Source organism: Peromyscus leucopus, chromosome 8b (genome assembly GCF_004664715.2).
Source record: "Peromyscus leucopus breed LL Stock chromosome 8b, UCI_PerLeu_2.1, whole genome shotgun sequence".
NCBI classification, from domain to species: Eukaryota; Metazoa; Chordata; class Mammalia; order Rodentia; family Cricetidae; genus Peromyscus; species Peromyscus leucopus.
Window position 1 is genome coordinate 98386244 of NC_051086.1, and position 19547 is coordinate 98405790.

Genomic DNA, 19547 nt, shown 5'->3' on the forward strand with positions numbered 1-19547 from the left:
GTGCTGTTTACGAGGGCAAAAGGAGAGAAAATGAACTTGGTCAGTTAGCATTGAATTTTAATAATACCTGTTATGTTTGAACAGTCTCCTGTGAATGTTTACACACAGTGTGAACACATGCTTCAACTATGCAGTGGAGGAGGAGAAGTGCATTCAGTTAACAACACTGAAAAGAAAATCCCTTGTTATAAATTACACAAAGCATATAAAAATATTTCTCTGAATGCATAGATTAAGACTTCAGACTCACCTAAGAGCAACCATGTAGTTCATCCCACTGCCAGAGGCAAAGACCACAGAGGACTTCAGCGAGGAGCAGGGCACTGGGCAGAGCCATGTGGGACTCGTCTCCCATGTGGGACACCAACACCCTTGGTCACTGCTCCTGAGCTCTGGAACACTGGTCTGTAGCCCACCTCCCAGCCAGGTCTCTACTGCTTCTGAGAATCTCTAATCAGTTGGGTTGGCTGAAGGAGTTTGAACCCCAGTAATTTAGACATGAATTAATACTGAATTTATTTCTTCCACGATAGAATCACACTAATTGTTTCAGTAAACTAAGTTTTTCCAAAGCAAATCGAGGGGAAAAAAGATTAGTACATCTAGAGAAAGTTTCTGACTGGTTGAAACACAGGGCGGTTTCTTCATTAAAGCACTTGGGAGAAAGGGGTGATGAGCAACTGCCACTGTGCTATGCAAACACTCTACAAGGGCAAGTCCCCAGCTGTACCGGGGTGGGTGGGATGAAGTCACTACAGTGACCCCACGAAACTGGCCTTGAACACCTCAATCTCCTTTCAGCATTTAGGTGGCAGCGGGAGGCCATTACCTCAGCAAAACATTCTCTTCCACCGACACCTGCATGTTTTCACTCAAATGCAGTGTTCTAATCAAATGAAGTTAATAGTCAGGAAGTTAAGTTTCTTTGGAAACTATAGGCACTATGGGGAGAAAGCTTAAGACAGCAGGGATCCTCGTCAGCAGCTGCTCCAGCCCCTGCTCTCCTGTTTGTCTGCATGGGCCGAGTCCTATTTCTAAAGTGAAGCTGTCTCAGCAAAACGGAGGCTTTTCAACTTTAACGCTGCTGAGGAGAAGGGGAAGACTCTTCGAAGCACTCTTGGGAAAGATCCTTAGGCCATGCTTGAGTCTAATCAGGTGCTCACAACTGACTGACCAGTGGTTGGTGGTGGTGACGGGGATTCCTAAGATCGAACAATTTGTTTACAAAAGCAACAGATTTCAGAGTTATGTAAAAATCCTAATAATTTCCAAAATAACCTTTATCTTTGATACAAAAATAAAGATGCTAACTCCTTTCGTTCAGTTTCCCACAATAACCTCTAAAACAGCAACAAATTCAGGCTCAAAAACTGCTTTCGTTTCTGGTGGGAAGTGAGAGTGGTGGACGTGGACCAGCAGTGTTTGTGCTCTTTTGAATGGTGCAATTCAACAAGGATGACAGGAACTGCCTCAGTAGAGATGTAGTGGTTCCTTTAGAAAGCGTCAGAGAGCCCTCTAGTGACCGTGGAGGGGAGGAGACGCAAAGACGACCGTCCTGAGACAGCGGCAGTCATGAGTGGTCACAAAAGAAAAGTGGGGGAGGGGAAGCTCTTTTGGTTAACAGCCTATTTACAATTAGGTAACTAGATTCTTAAATACTTTAAACCTGAGTAACATTTATAAATACGCTATATGGACCCTCACAGCCACAGGTCACACCAGAATCCCTCTGTCCAGTACCTGTGCTTTCTACCCCAGTCTCCCTCCCTAGTCAGTTCAAATTTTCAGGAGCATCGTGAGCATGCAACACCAATGAAGTGCGCCTGGCCCTTCAGGTGCACCGTCAACAGGGCCCTGCCTAGAGACAGGCCCGCTCTCAGTCCGCTTCGACTCCCTAGCTTCTGCACATCAAACACTGGCTATCGTACCTCCAGCTTCTGCCTCTCAAGACCGCTTTTCAGCTGTTCAAAGATTCAGCAATAGGTTTATTGTGCACCAAGAGGCTTGGAAGAGGGGCACCGCGCTGGGGATCGGGGTTCCCTCCTGCTGAGGCAGGATGTTAGTGGACACTGCGCAGTGACACCAGAGGCCCTGGGGGGCATCCGAGGCTTTGGGATCAATGGCTTGTCCTTTGGCCCAGAGGTGACACATACTGTCACAATACTCAGTGATAAAGGCCTGCTGCATTAGTATGTCAGTTTGGAAGCTCTCCGGTTGTAGCAAGGCCTCTCAGTCAGTGAGGACGCAGCATTTCTGAACAGAAAATTATTCTCACTTATCATCAGAACCAGCTCTAGCTCCTGGAAATCCTGGAGTCGGGCCACATCTTTGTCCTAAAACAAAACAGAGCAATAGGTTAAACTTTTCTTTCCATTTAGTTACTTTTTAAATTACATTGATTTATTTGCTTGTTTATTTTGTATCTTTGTCACACATGATACACATGTGGAGGTCAGAGGACAACCTGTGGGAACTAACTGGTTCTCCCCTTCCACCATGTGGGGCCCTGGGATAGAACTCAGGTCATCAGGCTTGGCAGCAAATGCCTTTACCCACTAAGCCATCTTGCCAGCCCAGGGCAACAGATTAATAGAAGCAGCTTGTGTCTATGTTTGGTGGGTTGTATTGATGCTAGTATTGTGGTCCATCTTCAACCTAGAAGGAAAATGAAATCCCTGAGGCAGCTAAGCAATGATCAGTTTCCGGTGTAACCTGGACAAGATGGAGAAGGCCCTAACAGACTCTGCTGTAGGATGTGAATGTCCTGAAGGGATAGGCAGGTGGGCATCAGTTTTCCTCAGGCTCCTAGAAAAGCCAGAAGCTTGATGCTGAAGAACCCATAGCTGGCTGGAGGATCACACAGATGACCAGGTGGGCTTCAGCTCATCACACACACACAAAACATACCTAATAGACCACTAAGTCAAGCCCCACAGGTCACTATGGAAAGAACTGAAACAGGCCCATGTAACATTCTGCTATTTTCTAACCTTCAAAAATGCCAGTGTATTAGAGTGTAGTAGCTCACATCTTTAATCCCAGCACTCAAGAGGTTGAGGCAGGAAGACTGCCATAAATCCACTGCCGGCCTAGGGCAAACAGTAAATACCAAGGCAGCTAGAGCTACACATCAAAACCTTGTCATAAACAAACAAACAAACAAACAAACAAACAAGTAAGCCAGGGTCTCTGTGGACTCAGATGAAGGGAGAGAAAGCTTATGGACTGCGTTTAGGTTGGAGCTTGGCTCTGCACATGACAAGTATACACTTGACCACTGAGAAGTTAGGTGTGTTCCAAATGCAGGCAGCAGCCGCTTACACTTGTTGAGTAGACTTCTTACCTTTCTCAGCAGAGTATTGGGTAACTTTCTGATCTTTTCCACTTGGTCTGGATTAACACCCAGCTCACAGCAACTCACTCTGAGCAGTTCTTGGTAGGTGAGCTCCTGTCGATCCAGTTCAATTTCAATGAAATCATTTTCCCGAAGAGATGGGTTCTGAATCCTCACCTTGAGTACCAGTTCTAGAAAAAGAGAGAAAGAAATGGTACTGCGCGGTCTGGTATAGCTCAGCACATGTAATTTAAGGTTTGCACCAGCCACTGAGAAACCCAATCAGTAGGGTTTGTTTACATCCATTCCTGGCTCGGTTGGGGCTGTTTCCTGCCTTGTCTTCTCCACTAGGGGTCACCAAGGAAAGGGGCAGGAGCAGCCACCCTAGCTCTGTAAGGGTCACTAATCTCTGTCACTGGACGTAAGGAGGTAAAGACTCCAGAGGGTTTGAGTACCAATGACACAGGAGAAGGGAGAGGAGAGCAGGGTCAGAAAGATGGCAAGGGTAAGATGTGGTACCTGAGATACTCGGACAGGATTCAACAATTATGGATCTGAAGTTACTCAGGAAATGTAACATCCCTTGAAATAAAGACAGTAAAGGAGCCAGGCACGGACTGCATCACACACTCATAATCCCAGCAACAGGAGGTAGAGAGAGAGAAGAGCCACAGGTTTCAGGACAGCCTGGACTACATAGTGAGACATTGTTTAAAACAAAACAGTTCATTTCACCAACTAGGAAACAGAGTGAGTTCCAGGCCAGTCTGGTCTACCTAATGAGTTTCAGGCCAGCTTAGGCTACACACCCAAATCAATTAACAAAAACAAACAAACAAAACCACCAAATCAAAACAAAAACAGCAAAGGAACAAAAAAAAAGTTAAATCTAAGCACCTTGATAAGGAAGGAATCCTTGCTTGGGAGTAGGTAACACTACAGTCAGGAGTCAGTTAGAAGCAATCTATCTGCCTTTATATTCCAAACCTGAGTGTCAAGATGACTCAAGCCAAGTATCCACACACATTTGACAATTCTGTCTTGCTCTTAAAGTATGGATCCCTCACAGCATCATAGGTCACCGATATTAGCAGCTATCGTACTAGGTCTTCAAAACTAGGAAGTTAGGTGAAAAGGAAAAGTAAGTGTACACCAAACTATGGACTTTACTGGAATTAGGGGCCGTTTGAATGAAATTGTGGTTTCTAATGTTCTTAAAACGATATGACAGCCAGGCATGGTGGTGTACTCGTAACCCTAGCATTTGGGAGGAACAGGCAGGTGGGTCTCTCTGAATTCAACACTAGCTTGTTCTACATTGTGTGTTTTGGGCCAGATAGGACTACATAGTGAGACTCTACCAAAACAAACAAACTAAAAACCAACCAAACACATACATAGAGAAATATACATGAGTATGTGAATAACACATGTATATACCTGCAAACATATATACAAATGCTTATTTGCTTCATTCTCTTCTCCCATCCGCTCTTCACACTGTCCCTTCTTTCCCCTTCTCTCAGTCTCTAATTAAGCCTAGAACTGTCACACCTATAGCAAGAAGGATACCTAGTGCTCCTCACATCCTGGCTTCTAAATCCTACTCTCTACCAAAAAGGACCAGGACTCCCAGGAGAAATGGTGGGTTGCAGTGTTGGTGTGAGGGAAATGACTCTATAAACCAGGAACATCTTGTTGCCCTAGAAATAAGGATGTGTTCCAAGAATAATGGGGATGTGTCCACAGGACATTAAGAACTAGCTTGAAGGGGTTCCCACTGGCTAAATCAGGAACAATCTGAATATCAAAGGAAAGACTGCATCAAATTACAATACACTGAATATAATATGAATTATAAGTCCAGGCTGGAGAATTGGCTCAGCAGTTAAGAGCACTGGCTGCTCTTCCAGAGGACCTGGTTCAATTCTCAGAATACACAGGGTGGTTCACAACTGTCTGTAACTCACTCCAGAAGATCCAATGCCCTTTTCTAGCCTCTGAGGACACGAGACACACTGTATACAGACATCCATGCTGTATACACCCATCACCCCACACACACACACACACACACACACACACAAAAGAGTAATGTCAGTATGGCTATAAATGAGAAGGAAAAGTCCTTCTTTAGGACTTTTTGTTTTATCTTATCCCTCGGACTGGAATTACATAAGGATGTAAGCTGCCAGGTAGGGGCTGGGAATTGAACCCAGGTCCTCTGGAAGAGCAGCCAGTACTCTTAACTTCTGAGCCATCTCTCCAGCCCTTCCTCCTCCAAATCCTTCTTTATAGCAGAATACCAAGTAATAAACACAGAAGGAATGACAAAAAGCCATATTTCACCAAATAACTGCTCTGAACCCTTCAAAATTATAGAGGTCAAGAAAGATAGGGAAGAAAGGGGCTAGAGAGATGGGCCAGCATTTAGGAACAATTGCTATTCTTCCAGAGGACCAGAATTTGGTTCCCAGGATCCATGTCATGTGGCTCACAGGGTCTGAAATTCTAGTTCCAGGAGATCTGACACTCTCTTTGGTCTCTGCAGGCACTGTACATATATGACACACTTACATGAAGGCAAAACACTCATATACATTAAAAAAATTAATCTTTTTTCTTTTTTGTTTGTTTGTTTTTTAAGACAGGGTTTCTCTGTGTAGCCTTGGCTGTCCTGGATCTCACTCTGTAGACCAGGCTGTCCTTGAACTCAGAGATCCGCCTGGCTCTGCCTCCTGAGTGCTGGGATCAAAGGTGTGTGCCACCACAGTGTATCATGTATATGCAGTGCAGAAGAGGTCACTGTATCCCTGGAACTGGAGTTTAGAGATAGTTGTGAGCTAAGTGTGGGACTGGGAATGAAACCAGAGTCCTCTGCAAGAGCAGCAAGAGGGCTTAAGAACCTGCTAAGCTCCCGAGTGACAACACACACACACACACACACACACACACACACACACACACACACACATTCATTCTCTCTCTCTCTCTCTCTCTCTCTCTCTCTCTCTCTCTCTCTCTTTTTGTTTGGTTTTTTGAGACAGGGTTTCTCTGTGTAGCTTTGGGACCTGTTCTGGATCTGGATCTCACTCTGTAAACCAGGCTGGCCTCAAACTCACAGAGAGCCACCTGGCTCTGCCTCCCGAGTGCTGGGATTAAAGGTGTGCACCATCACGCCCAGAAAGAGAAAAATTTTGTTCCCAGGAATGATAGAAAAGGAACAACACTTCATATTTTTGAGTAAACAGTATACAGTTTATGAATCTTGAATAAAGAGAATTCCTTTTACAGATCCTGGAACTTTTCTCTGATTTTGTAAGTGTACCCCAATTAAATAAACAAATACACTTCATTCTCCTCTTGTACAGACTGTTTGCTGTTAAGGCATTACCTTGCATGTTAAATGGAAATGCTCCAGTGAAGAAAAATGGCTGAAATGCTGGCGCTGGTCCTGTATATGTCCCATTTTGAGGCTCCAGAGACACTGGTGGCTTGGATGGGACAGAGGAGAACAGGGAGCGGTTCTGACTCACTGGTGGCTGACAAACAGGACCAGGTTTTGTGCTTTCTGGTGTTCTGAGTATGGCAGAGGGGGCAGAAATATCACCATTCTGAACCAGTGCCAAGGAGGTATGGTCCCTAGGAAAGGCCCCTAGCAGAGGGGGTTCTGCGGGGGGCAGCAATGGAGGTGAGCCATCTGCAGGGGGTGACGCTGGAGGTGTGGAGGGGCCCCCATTCTGCAACTGGGTGGAGTCTTCTGCTGCAGGGGTATAGATAAATGGGAAGGCTGGGTTGGCCAAATAGTTGGGAACAAAGGGCAGTTCCGACTCCTTCTTCAGCTGGGGGAGCTCGTCATCGTCATCAGCTTCTTCCACTTAAAAACAGAAAAACACAGACCATAACACTTACCAAGAAAGGAGCATGGTGGAAGCTAGTGTCATTTGGAATGTGACAGATACTTTGGTCAGGAATGACTGCCTCTCCAGGTCAGAAGAGAGACCATTTCATTAGGTTTATGACTATCATTTTTTGTAAATATGTTCACTTTTACAAATTAAAAAAAAAACACAACTTATAATACTGGCATCCTACAAACAATGTGGAACCACAACCTTGGCATAGTAATTAATTTAGAAAAATGAGACATTTATTTGATCAGCATGGATGTGGCCAATAACGCCACATCTTAAAGTATTTGTTAGCAAAAATCGAATGTTCTCCCCAAACAGACGCACCTCCCATGATCTTCCTGATCTCTCTCCTTGATGTTAACTGCACTGGCATTTCTCCTTTTGTTGTAAGAATCTCTCTGTCGGCCCCTGATTTTAGCAGGTAAGAGACCACCTGGCCATGGTTGCGTTTACATGCCCAGTGTAAACAGGTCCTGTCCCAAAAAAAAGGAGAGAGAATAAGTGAAAGAGAGAAAAGCTGATTCAAGATTTCAAATTAGAAACGTTAGTAAATAAATATACAAGCTTGTTCGACTTCAGCTAGAACTCAGAAGCCAGACTAGCAATCTCAACTTTTCATTTCACAAAGCAGACGATGAAAATATTAATATAGCCAGGCATGGTGGCGCATGCCTTTAAACCCAGCACTCAGGAGGCAGTGGCAGGTGGATCTCTGTGAATTCAAGGCCAGCCTGGTCTACAGAGTGAGTTCCAGGACAGACAAAGCTACATAGTGAGACCACCCCCCATCTCCAATAATAATAATATTTTAATATGTTTGTTTTATGTTTAAGTTTCATTCTTGGGGCTGGAGCTGTAACTCAATGGTTGAGTTTTAAGCCTAGAACACACAGGGCCTACCTGGGTTCAATCCTAGCACTGCAAAATAAACAGATAAAGTTTTAATTTCTAGGCCACAAGAAACACCAATCTATCCCAGGAGCTTCAATTTCCAAGGTTCCAGAGACTGCTGGCTGCTGCCTGCAGTGACACGCAGGATGCTACTCTATCAGAGACATCCATTAGATCTTGGTCTCTTTAAAACAGATTTTTACGTTACCTCTTTATTTTAGAAACTGTGAAACTTTATGTGCGCCAAGTGCTAGCTAAAGAATAAACATTGTCAGGCTGCTAACCATCCCCTATCTGCAGCTTCTCTGTCACGTCAGTCATTACCCGAGCAGGGACCACTGCATCAATCTTGGCTGCTTCCTCTCTCCTGTTTCTTTCCTACACACACACCTACACAGACACACGGTTTCTAAATTTCCATTTTTCAAAATGCTGGCTTCTCTCAATCTCTCCAGACGGCTACAAACAGATCCACATCTGCTCAAATGAAACACTGCACACGTACTTTTTTCCTCTGGAGAAACGGAAAATGAAGGTAACAACCACCAAATTGCTTCAAGCACAGACCCTTCTAACGTAACAGCCTTACTTAAGCAAAACTACTTAATATTGTATACATAGACATGTTACACACTCCAAAGGACTATTATTTTAATACTATATAGAAATTTATTAGTATCCCTCAAAAATGCCATCCTAACAGAAGTTGCATCCTCAGGTGCAAAGCGGAATTTGTATTATGGTAGGAAACATTTTCCCCCGTTTTAAACTATCTCATTTACCAGTTCTCTAATTTAACCAAGCTTACAGCCAAACCTAGATAAGATAATATACAGAGTAGAGGCTTGACAGAGAGGTCACTAACCTAAGAAGTACAACCATCTGTAAGGTTTATTTGATTTCAAGGAAAAGGTGATTTGCCTTGTGTATCTTTGTATTACTGATTTCAAGAATGCTAGCCTGAATGACTGGGTGAGAACCACTCATTCACCATCCACATGCCTTTCGTGTACTCTCTAACAAAAATGACTGCCCGTGGGAAAAACAGGGACGGGGCCTTTAAAATTACTTTGTTGTTCTGCAACCTAGGGCCTCACACATGCTAGGCAAGTGATTGATCACTGAGCTACATCCCCAGCAGAGGGTGAACAGAAGGACGCATTTCCCTGATATATACAGGTGTGTATGAGTGTGTTTGTATGTGTTTGTGTGTGCATGTGATATCAGAGACTGAACCAATGTCCTCGCATATGTTAGGTCAGCACTCTACCATTGAGCTACATCTCCAGCCCAACTGCCTATTTCTTATCACTTAATTAGTGAACCTAGAATAAAATGGACATTGCTTAGCACAGGGAGAATCCAAACTTTCCTTGATTCTGAGCAAACTGCTGCTTGGAGTGTGTTTGTGTGGAGATGTCTGTGGCATAGGCTTAAAAAATGAATAATGACAATAAGTGAGCATTCAAAAATGAAGGGATCAGGCTGAGAAAAAATATGCTCCGTGTTGGAAAGAAGTACTTACTTGCTAGTAGTACATCAGTCAATCATGAAGAGGGTGAAAGACTGATACTGAGCGGGCCAGAGACTGAACAAACCACCAGTTAGAGCACTACCATGTCAAATGGGGTCATGTGAACAGAGCATGTCCCAGCCACCCTGTACCCTCAGTGACCATCGTTTGCAGTCTAGAGCCCAGTGGCTACGGCAGCTAAAACTCACAACCATGGCAGCCAGGCAGTATTTTCAACTTCTTCATAAACCATAATACTCATTTCTAAAGCCAAAGGGGACACATGACACTTGAATTACAAGTGATGTGGAAACTCTATTTTTGAACTTCAACTCTTTAAACTTTATATTTGCAGTCAGAATATCCCATTAGGGCTGGGAAGTATTTTTGACCAGAGGCTTTGGGCATCATTCATCAACTAGGCATCATTCATCACTGCTGAAACTGTAGTTACTGAGCAACGAAGAATTGAAAGCAGCCACCAGCTACTTTTCAATATTGAAAAGAGTTGTTTTTTATTTTTCAGGGTGACTTTATAAGTCTCCCAACATGTTGCCTAATAATAAGGAAATAACAATAGCTAACACAAACATAATACTTTACATGTTGGACATTGTTCTAAAGGCTCTCTACTCATTTAATCTTCAAAAGGTCCCTTGAGGAGCTGGGTACAGCGGGGTGTGCCTGTAGCCCAGCTACTCAGTAGACTAGGGTAGGAAGAAGGTAACTTTGAGGACAAGAGTTAAGGCCAGCCCAGGCAACATAGCAAGACCAAGTCGAGAAAGGAGGGGAGGGCCCCGCGGGGAGCTGGAGAGATGGCTCAGCAGTTAAGAACACTGGTGCTTTTCCAGAGGTCCTAAATTCAATGCCCAGCAACCACAAGGCTCACAACCATCTGTAATGGGATCTGATGCCCTCTTTGGTCATGCAGGCATACATGCACATAGAACACTGTGTATATAATAAATAAATAAATCTTTAAAAAATTTTTCAAGAGAGAGAGAAAGAAAAGAAAAACGTTACTACTGTGAACATTCTTCACTCATTTTACAGTTAACAAAGCTAGGACAATTAGCAAATAAAAAAGCAAATTATAGGGCCGGGCAGTGGTGGCGCACACCTTTAATCCCAGCACTGGGAGGCAGAGCCAAGTGGATCTCTGAATTCCAGGCCAGCCTGGTCTACAGAGTGAGGTCCAGGGCAGGCACCAAAACTACACAGAGAAACCCTGTCTTGAAAAACCAAAAAAAAAAGCAAATTATGTAGTGTGCTAGGTGGCTATTAAGTGTTATGGGGCAATAAAGCAGAATAAGAGATTAGGGAATGGTAGGGGCTGGGAGGAGAGTTGCACAATTTATTTATTTATTGGTGTTTTGAGGCAAGGTTTCTCTATGCAGCCCTGGCTGTCCTGGAATTCTGTAAACCAGGCTGGCCTTGAACTCAGAGATCCACTTGCCTTAGCTTCCCAAGTACTGGGATTAAAGGCGTGTGACACACACACACACACACACACACACACACACACACACACACACACACACACACACACAACCACGGCTGGAGTTGCACAATTTTTTACTGACAGCCAAGGAAAAGCTTTACCATGAAGCTAAAATCTAAGCTAAGATCTGAAGGAGGATAGAGAGCAAACCATGGATATACTGAAGACAAGCTGCCTGGACAAGAAAGAAGGCGAAATGCAAAGGTCTAGAACCAGGGTGGTGGTGTTCCAGAAGCAAGGAGGCCAGGGGAATGGAAGGAAGGAAACAACCTCAAGAGGCGGGGCCCGAAGGTCAGGTAAGGGAGTGGGAATCGGCTTCTTCTCAGAGCAACATGGCAGCCACAGGAGGACTTTGAGGGAAGTGATCCAACTGTTCTAAGTCAGGGTCCCTCAGACTGCGAGTTAAGGTCATAACATAAGCAAGACCATGCAACTACCCAGCGAGGTAAATGGCGGTGGCTTTGTATGACAGTGCAGCAGCAGAGCTTGGGAGAGGCAGTCAGGTCCTATCTGAACATGGAGGCAGCAGAACTGGCTATGTGGTGTGTGAAGGAAAGACAGGGAACCAGGATAATGCCAGCATTCTGGCCTGGTCATGTAAGAGGCTGAGATGAGAAGAACTCAGAGCAATAGGCCGAGAGCATAAGGCGGGATAAAGGGAATCTAGGGATTCACTTTTGGACGGAACTGATTAAATTCATCAATATTGAATTAACTCTATGGGGAGCCTCATCACATTACTTCAGACTCACCTCATATCCACTGTATATCTAGCAAGGGCATGCATTGTGCTGAGCTGATCAGGGGCTGGCTTCATTTTCAGCTCCACCAATTACTTAAAGGCTAACAATAATGTAGACTTATTAAATCCCAAATTTAGTAATTTAGGAACATTTTGAAAATTGGATGGTTTACTTAATTTTCTTGGGGGCTCAGTTTCTTCATCTTTAAAATGGAGAAAATAACAATAACTTATGTCCCCAAATAGTCATAAATGAGTTATGTCAAGTGTTCAGAACCACATCTATGCCACAGAGCACATTCAATACACAGTAGCTATTATCCTTCATCTCAATAAATGCTAACAACGCTTCTGAAACAACTGGAAAATGAAGTGACTCAGGCAAGATCATACAGCTAAGCAGGCAGAACCTGCATGGAGACCAGGCTCATTATTCTGTAAAACACTGCCTCCCAGTGCCAAAACAGTAATTCACAGCTTTTGGACATCAGGGCAAGGCAAATACAACTACAAGTTTTTTTGATTGTAAACACTTCAAACAAGACAAGAAAGGAGTGTCCACTGTCTCCTAGCGGTGGAGAGCTATCCGGGATAGTTTCTTTAGGGAAAGGAGGCAGGTAGATTTCTTAGGAAGTAAGGCAGGGTCAATTCTGACTCTGATATATTAACAACTGTGCAACCAGGGTAAAACACTCTCTGGGATTCAAATGATCTCCAGTGCCCTTTCAGTTCCAAAATGTGTGACTCGATTTACGAAGGGGATTGGGGGGTGTTCAAACTTACTTTAACTTTGAACCAGCAAAAGAGGCTAGTTAGACATTACCTGGGTTAAGTAAAAATTTAAATGAAAATGCAAAAAAAAAGGGTAGAATAATACTACATCCAGTAACTTAATGATCGGGTCTTAACATGAGACTCCTTATTTAACTGGGAAGGGGGCAATCTGCAAGCAGACTTAAAAGCCTTGGGTGAAATTGTCTGTTGGAAATTGGACTACGGAAACAAAACCCTCTACAGGGTAAACAAATGAGTCTCCTCTCAACAGGCAGCTGTAGGCAACAGCAAATCACTGTTGCATTGAAACAACAGAGGCTGATTATGATGTAAGTGGTGGGGTTTTTGTAGTTGTTTCTTTTCTCCTGGTCTTGGCTAAAGAAACAGTACTGATTCTAAGACTGGCATTTGCTCGGTTGCTTATGCTTTCATCTCTGCACGAAGTGTTCTTCAGGAGCGCCCATGGCAAAATAATTCAAGCCTGATGAAATCCAGAGCAGAGTCGCTGAGAATCAAAGCCTCTAGTATCACCTTTCGGGCCAAGATAGCCAGAGGGCGCGGGGGATGGCGTGGGCTCTAGTGTCCTGGAGGGCGCTGGCCGCGGGGGACCACGTAAGATAAGATTTGGGGAGGATGTGCTCCCTGACTGCTCGAGGCAATGAGGCCAGGGCGAGTCTCGGAAGGGCACAACCTGCGAGGCCTGAAGTACCAGCCTTCACCTTAGCCTGCGCCCTGGGTCAAGGCTGACTGCTCCACGCCCCGAGCTAGCGGCCCTGAACCCTAGGCCTCCCCCGCTCGCCACTTACCAGCCGTTGACCTCATTTTGGGAGTTCACATCCACCCCGCTCTCCACCAGTTTCTGCACCTCCCGAATGTCCCCCAAGGCCGCTGCCTCCCGCAGCCTCTCCTGCTGCTCCTTCTGCTCTAGGAGGGCGTTCATCTTCCCCAGGGCCCCGGGCCCCCGGCCGCCCCGCCCCAAGCCCGTCAGCGCCGCCGCCGCCTTCGCGGCCCGCTCTCGGCCATGGGGAAGGAGCGTCGGGTTCGGCCGCCCCACTCGCGCCTCCTCCCGCGCCCGGCCCGGGCCCTGTGCTCCCGCCCGCCCTCCGGCAGATGCCCAGCTGTTCGCGGCGGCCCGCAGGCCCAGGCCTCCTCCCCCGCCGCGCCTCCGAAGGCCGGCTCCGGGGGACCCTATTTAGTGTGGCAACGCTAACCCAGATGCTTTTCGTTCCGACCCGCGGCCCCGCCGCCCCAGCCGGCTGTTTATGTAACCACTGCACTGGATTATCTGCTGTGATTCATCCGCTATTTTTAGACCTCCCAGCTTCCAGCGAGGAGGACAGACACGGGAATAGTTGGGGGGCGGAGGGACCCGACATGTTTGAGAGCCAGAAAAGCCTTATCCTCTGGAGCAGGCTGTTTAGCAGGCATTAAAAAATAATTGGTGGGTTTCCACCCACCTTCCAAGTTTGGTTAGCTCTTTTTCTTTATCTGAGCCAATTTTTGCCCAGCAGGACGGGAAATGGGCTGAAAACGATCCTACTATAATATGTTCATTTTTTGCCGAGATAGATAACAGTGTTCTTTCTTATTTTTTGTCGGTGCTTGGGACCATTCAGTTAGAATATTTATTTCAGTTGTTACCGTCTTACCCCTTATCGTTTTTAGACAGAAATTCTTCTAACTTGGCTTTCATGAAAAATAACATTGTTTACAGTCTATAAAATGCAACTCATTATATCTTATAAATTATAATTAATTACTCTGTAAGTCATGTAAGGAAAGGCGGGGGCTGGGGGGGGGGAGCGCTTAGTCATCCAGGTCCTGATCCTAGGCACTGAGGGGTAGAGCTATGGTGTGTTCATAAACAGCAGTACTCCTTGCCTAAACTAGCTAATGAGGCTCAGAGCCTCGGTTGGCACTGCTCTACTACCCAGTGGGAGAAACAGAAAATATTGTTTTGCTGAGCCCAGGTGCCTTGGAGAGATCCCTGATGTGGCACTGGCTAGAACTTGGCAGATGGGCTGAGAAGATTAAGGAAAGTGCCCTGGGGAGGCAGAAAGGTGGGCCCGAACAAAGAGGAGATGAAATAGGAAGGGATAAATTTAGGTGTAGAGTCTTTATTTCCATTTCTCAGGGCTGCCAAGGGCTCACAGCATGCATTTGTCTTGTTACTGTTTAAGAAAAAGCAATGTGTGTTTATTATGATACAGTAATTCACAGAGTACACGCTGCACACCAGGAGTGATGAATATCAACTGACTAAACGCTTAAATTGACCCCAGTGGCAAATTGGAGCTCTGCTTGAGCTTGTACTTTTATTTGTTTCCCCAATTTAAAATTTAATTCGTAGAATCAGCCTGGTACTCCATCTGAGGCTGATGTGAACGGCATTGGAACTCAGTCTTTTAACACAATCTTAGCAGACATGGAAAGAAATAGTAGTCTTTAAAAAAAAAAAAAAAAGGCCATTTAAAAAGATAGCAGTAGCCGGGAGGTGGTGGCACATGCCTTTATCCCAGCACTGGGGAGTCAGAGGCAGGCGGATCTCTGTGAGTTCGAGGCCAGCCTGGTCTACAGAGCAGCAGGCACCAAAACTACACAGAAACCCTGTCTTGAAAAACCTAAATAAATAAATAAAAAGATAGTAGTGAGCTGGTGGTATAGTGTGGTGGTAGAGTACATACCCAGACAAGGCCCTGGATTCCATCCTCAGAACTGGAAAAAAACAAACAAATCAACAGCAAGGGCAACAACAAAAATTAGATGGTAGCTGCCCTCCAAAGTGTATGCTTTTTAAAAGTAAGAGTTTGTGCCGGGCAGAAACACGCCTTTAATCCCAGCACTCGGGAGGCAGATCTCTGTGAGTTCAAGGCCAGCCTGATCTACAGAGCGAGATCCAGGACAGTCACCAAAACTACACAGAGAAACTCTGTCTCAAAAAACCAAAAAAAATAAAAATAAAAATAATAATAATAATAAGAGTTTGTTAAATTTCCTTTCCTTAGAAGGATTATATCAGGAGAAAAATGAATAAATAAATAAATAAATAAATAAATAAATAAATAAATAAATAAATGGGATCATATCTCTGGAGAGATAAATCAGCAGTTAAGAGCACTTGTTGCTTTTGCAGAAGCTCAGGATTTGATTCCCAGCACCAAGACGGTGGAGTGGCCCACAACCATATATAACTCCAGTTCCAGGGGATCCGGTGCCGCCTTCTGACTTCTTCAGGTCTAAGCATACATATGCGCACATACATACATGTTGGCAAAACACACATACACATAACATAAAACCAAACAAATAAATTAAAAGAAAGAAAGAAAGAAAAAGAAAGGCAACTGAGTGCGAACCAGGAGAGCAAGCCAGCCAGTAAGCAGCATTCGTCCATGGACTTCTCATCAGCCTCAAGGTTCCTGCCCTGCTTAACTTCTCCCTGCCCTGGCTTCCCTTTGTAATAAAGTGTAAGCTGAAAGATGAAATAAACTCTTTCTTCCTGAAGTGCTTTTAGCTGTGGTATTTATCACTGCAATAGAAAGCAAACTGTGATAGGATCCAAACTCAGGTCCTCATGGATTCTTGGCAAGCACTTTGTCTGAGCTATCTCCTTAGCCCTGAATGCACTTTTTTCATCTATTGAACTGTCCCAGGACCTGTATTTGTTTTGTTTTTATTTATCTCTTTTGATGCTGAGGATCCAACCCAGGGCTTCACAGTGCCAGGGCAGCTCTCAACCATGGAGCTATATGGCTGACCCAGGAAGCTGTTTTTTCTGTTTTGTTTTGTTTTATGTTTGTTTTCTGACTTTCATGTAAGTGGAGTGGCCCAGTCAAGGGGGTGGATCTGGGTACTAAATTCAGAAAGGAGATCTGGCCTGGAGGTTGGGATTTGGTACTCATCAGCAGGAAGTGCTTGCTGAAGTCATAGGAACAGGAGAGATAACCCCAAGAGGGTTGGTGAGTACTGACAGAAGACAGGCAGACAGAACTCTGAAGAACACTCAACATTCTAATGATGGAAAGGAAAGTCTCTAAGGCACTTGAGGATGAAGAACTGGAATCCTGTAGGAGGAAAAGCAAATGAGGGGGAGGGATTAGTGATGAGTGACTCACAGGCTGGAGAGCAACAGAGTGGATAAGGAAGGTGTGAGTTGAACTTCAGACTGCTTGTGACCTTGGAAAGTTACAGTGGAGTGCTGGAGATGCCATGGGTTTTTCTCATTCTGCCAGGCTGGACTTGAACTAGAGAGCCCAGGATGACCTTGAAGTTCTGGTCCTCCTGCCTCAGCTTCCCAAGTGTTGTATTTTAGCCTTTTTGGGTTTGCTTCTTCCTAGAATTTTTCTTTCTTTTTTTTTTTTTAAGATTTATTTATTTATTATGTACACAGCAGAGGGTCTCATTACAGATGGTTGTGAGCCACCATGTGGGTGCTGGGAATTGAACTCAGGACCTCTGGAAGAGCAGTCGGTGCTCTTAACCTCTGAGCCATCTCTCCAGCCCCTTCCTAGAATTTTTCAACCCATCCTTGTCTAGCTTCCATTCATAAGACTCAGAATGCTTTAAAAGTTCCTCTCGACGGGCGGTGGTGGCACATGCCTTTAATCCCAGCACTGGGGAGGCAGAGGCAGGCTGATCTCTGTGAGTTCAAGGCCAGCCTGGGCTAAAAAATAAAAAAAATTAAAAAAAGTTCTTCTCCTACCAGACCTTCAACAGTTTTTTTCAGTGTCCTCCATTTCATGGTTTTTAAACTGTTTGTTTGTTTTGCTTTGCTTGTTTATTTGCTTTCCTTAACTATAAAGTCTTCAGATTTCTGGTTGGAGAAGGTGCAGGCTCGTTATGCCAACACACTGGGAGGCTGAGGTGGGAGGCTTGGGGCCTCTTTTTCCCACTTTATTGGAACTTTCTCATGTTCCTCGGTCAGTTCCACAGGGAGGGTTCTCTCCTCCCCTTTGACAATAAAAAGGTTTTCTCCCTCTTGCTAATAAAGTAATTAAAAACCTGTTGGGTCTCTGTTTGGGAATATTTGATCACACCGTGTGAAAGTATCTCTGGTTTACCTCACCTGCCTTAAGGCACCTTCTGATTGGTTTAATAAAGAGCTGAATGGCCAACTGCTAGACAGAAGAGGATAGGCGGGACTTCTGGGGAGAGATAGGAATTTGGGGGGAAGAATCTGAGGGTGGGTGATTTGCCAGCCAGATATGGAGGAAGTAAGATGTACAGTATGGAGGAGAGGTAACGGAGCCATGTGGAAGAATGCAGATGCATATAAATCGGCTAACTGAAGTTTTAAGAGCTAGCTGGAAACAAGCCTAAGCTAAAGCTAAGCTTTCATATGAGTAAAAAGTCTCCGTGTCATTACCTGGGAGCTGGTGGTCCAAAGAAAGACTGAATTCAAGTCTCCTCTATCAATGTGCAGAGTGTATCAATTCATTTGATCTTCACACTAACACTGGTGAGGAGGACATATAAACCCTATTTTACATTTGGGGAAACAAAGGCACAGAAGGAGATTTGCTGAGGATCATAAACCCAGGCAGTCCGGCCCTTTAACTGTGGTAGAGTACTATTCTAACTTTTAATCTTTTTTTTTTTTGTTTGTTTGTTTGTTTTTTGACAGAGTTTCTCTGTGTAGTTTTGGTGCCTGTCCTGGATCTCAAGCTGTAGACCAGGCTGGCCTGGAACTCACAGAGATCTACTTGGCTCTGCCTCTCGAGTACTGGGATTAAATGCGTGCACGACCACCGCCCGGCTTAATTTTTTCTTTAAATTACATTCTATTTTATGTACCAATGTCCGTGTGTAGAGATGCACATGTGGAGATCAGAGGACAGCTTCCATGAGTTGAGTCTCTCCTCTCACCGTGAGTCCTGGGGATGGAATTTGGTTGTCAGGCTCATCAAGCTTGTCTGCCTTTCAGATAAGCCATCTCAGGAACCCCGGATTTTTTTTTTTTTTATTTTTTTTTATTTTCTAACCTTAAATTGTTTTAGAGAAGGACTCACAGGGTAGCCCATGATGACCTGGAATAACAGTCCTCCTGTCCCAGCCTCCTAACTTACAGGCTTGTTCCATTACTTCTCAAATGAATACAAATTTTGTTTGTTTGTTTGTTTTGAGATAGGGTCTCACTATGTAGCCCTGGTTGGCCTCAAACTCATACATGAGCCAGGCTGGACTTAAATACACAGAGATCCACCTGCCTCTGCCTCTGGATTGCTGGGATTAAAGGTGTGCCTTATCATGCATGGCCGAATTGACATTCCCTCATCACCCCCTACCAGCTCTGGCTGTCCTGGAACTCACTCTGAAGACCAGGCTGGCCTCGAACTCACAGAGACCCACCTGCCTTTACCTCCCGAGTGCTGGGATTAAGAGCCTGAGCTGCTACACTTGGCCGAGACATTTTTTTTTTTTTTCGAGACAGGGTTTCTCTGTGTAGCTTTGTGTCTTTCCTGGAGCTCACTTTGTAGCCCAGGGTGGCCTCGAACTCACAGAAATCGGCCTGTCTCTGTCTCCCGAGTGCTGGGATTACAGGCGTGCGCCACCACCGCCCGGCCGAGCCACCAAGTGCATGATTCCTGAGCAATGGACTCCAGGGGTTGACCTCTGGCTTCCTCTTACGTGCATCTGAACCCACAGCAACACTTGTTCAACGCACACAAAACGAAGAAAAATAAATTCCCGGATGGGAGGTATCAGGACCTAGGTTTTCCACCCTAAAAATCAAAGAAATCCGGACAAAACCAGGTAGAGGAGTTGGGGATTCAGTCCAGTGGCAGATGGTTAAGGGTAAGGTCCTCGGTTAGGTCCCCAGCTTGGAACGGATGTGGAGGACTGCCGGAGACATCAGGTCAGGTAAAGGAGGCAGTAAC

At 45.0% G+C, this 19547-nt stretch overlaps 1 protein-coding gene across 1 annotated transcript; it reads right to left on the reverse strand.

The window, feature by feature from the left end:
- Positions 1–40: 40 nt before the first annotated feature.
- Positions 41–13857, reverse strand: Ankrd40 (ankyrin repeat domain 40). Its single transcript, XM_028868934.1, has 5 exons — positions 13476–13857; positions 7573–7721; positions 6729–7211; positions 3344–3525; positions 41–2333 (listed from the first exon to the last, which is right to left on the reverse strand). Exons 1-5 carry the CDS (start codon positions 13607–13609, stop codon positions 2187–2189), a joined length of 1095 nt encoding a protein of 364 aa, XP_028724767.1. The 5' UTR covers positions 13610–13857; the 3' UTR covers positions 41–2186.
- Positions 13858–19547: the final 5690 nt, after the last annotated feature.

What these genes read in the sequence shown, in the direction of transcription:
- Ankrd40 (XM_028868934.1), bottom strand. Translation starts at nt 13,609, where the DNA reads ATGAACGCCCTCCTAGAGCAGAAGGAGCAGCAGGAGAGGCTGCGGGAG. An exon ending in CAAAATGAGGTCAACGGCTG is followed by an intron (nt 7,722 to 13,475) that starts GTAAGTGGCGAG and finishes TTTTTGGGACAG; the next exon opens with GACCTGTTTACACTGGGCAT. An exon ending in GATCAGGAAGATCATGGGAG is followed by an intron (nt 7,212 to 7,572) that starts GTGCGTCTGTTT and finishes TCTGTTTTTAAG; the next exon opens with TGGAAGAAGCTGATGACGAT.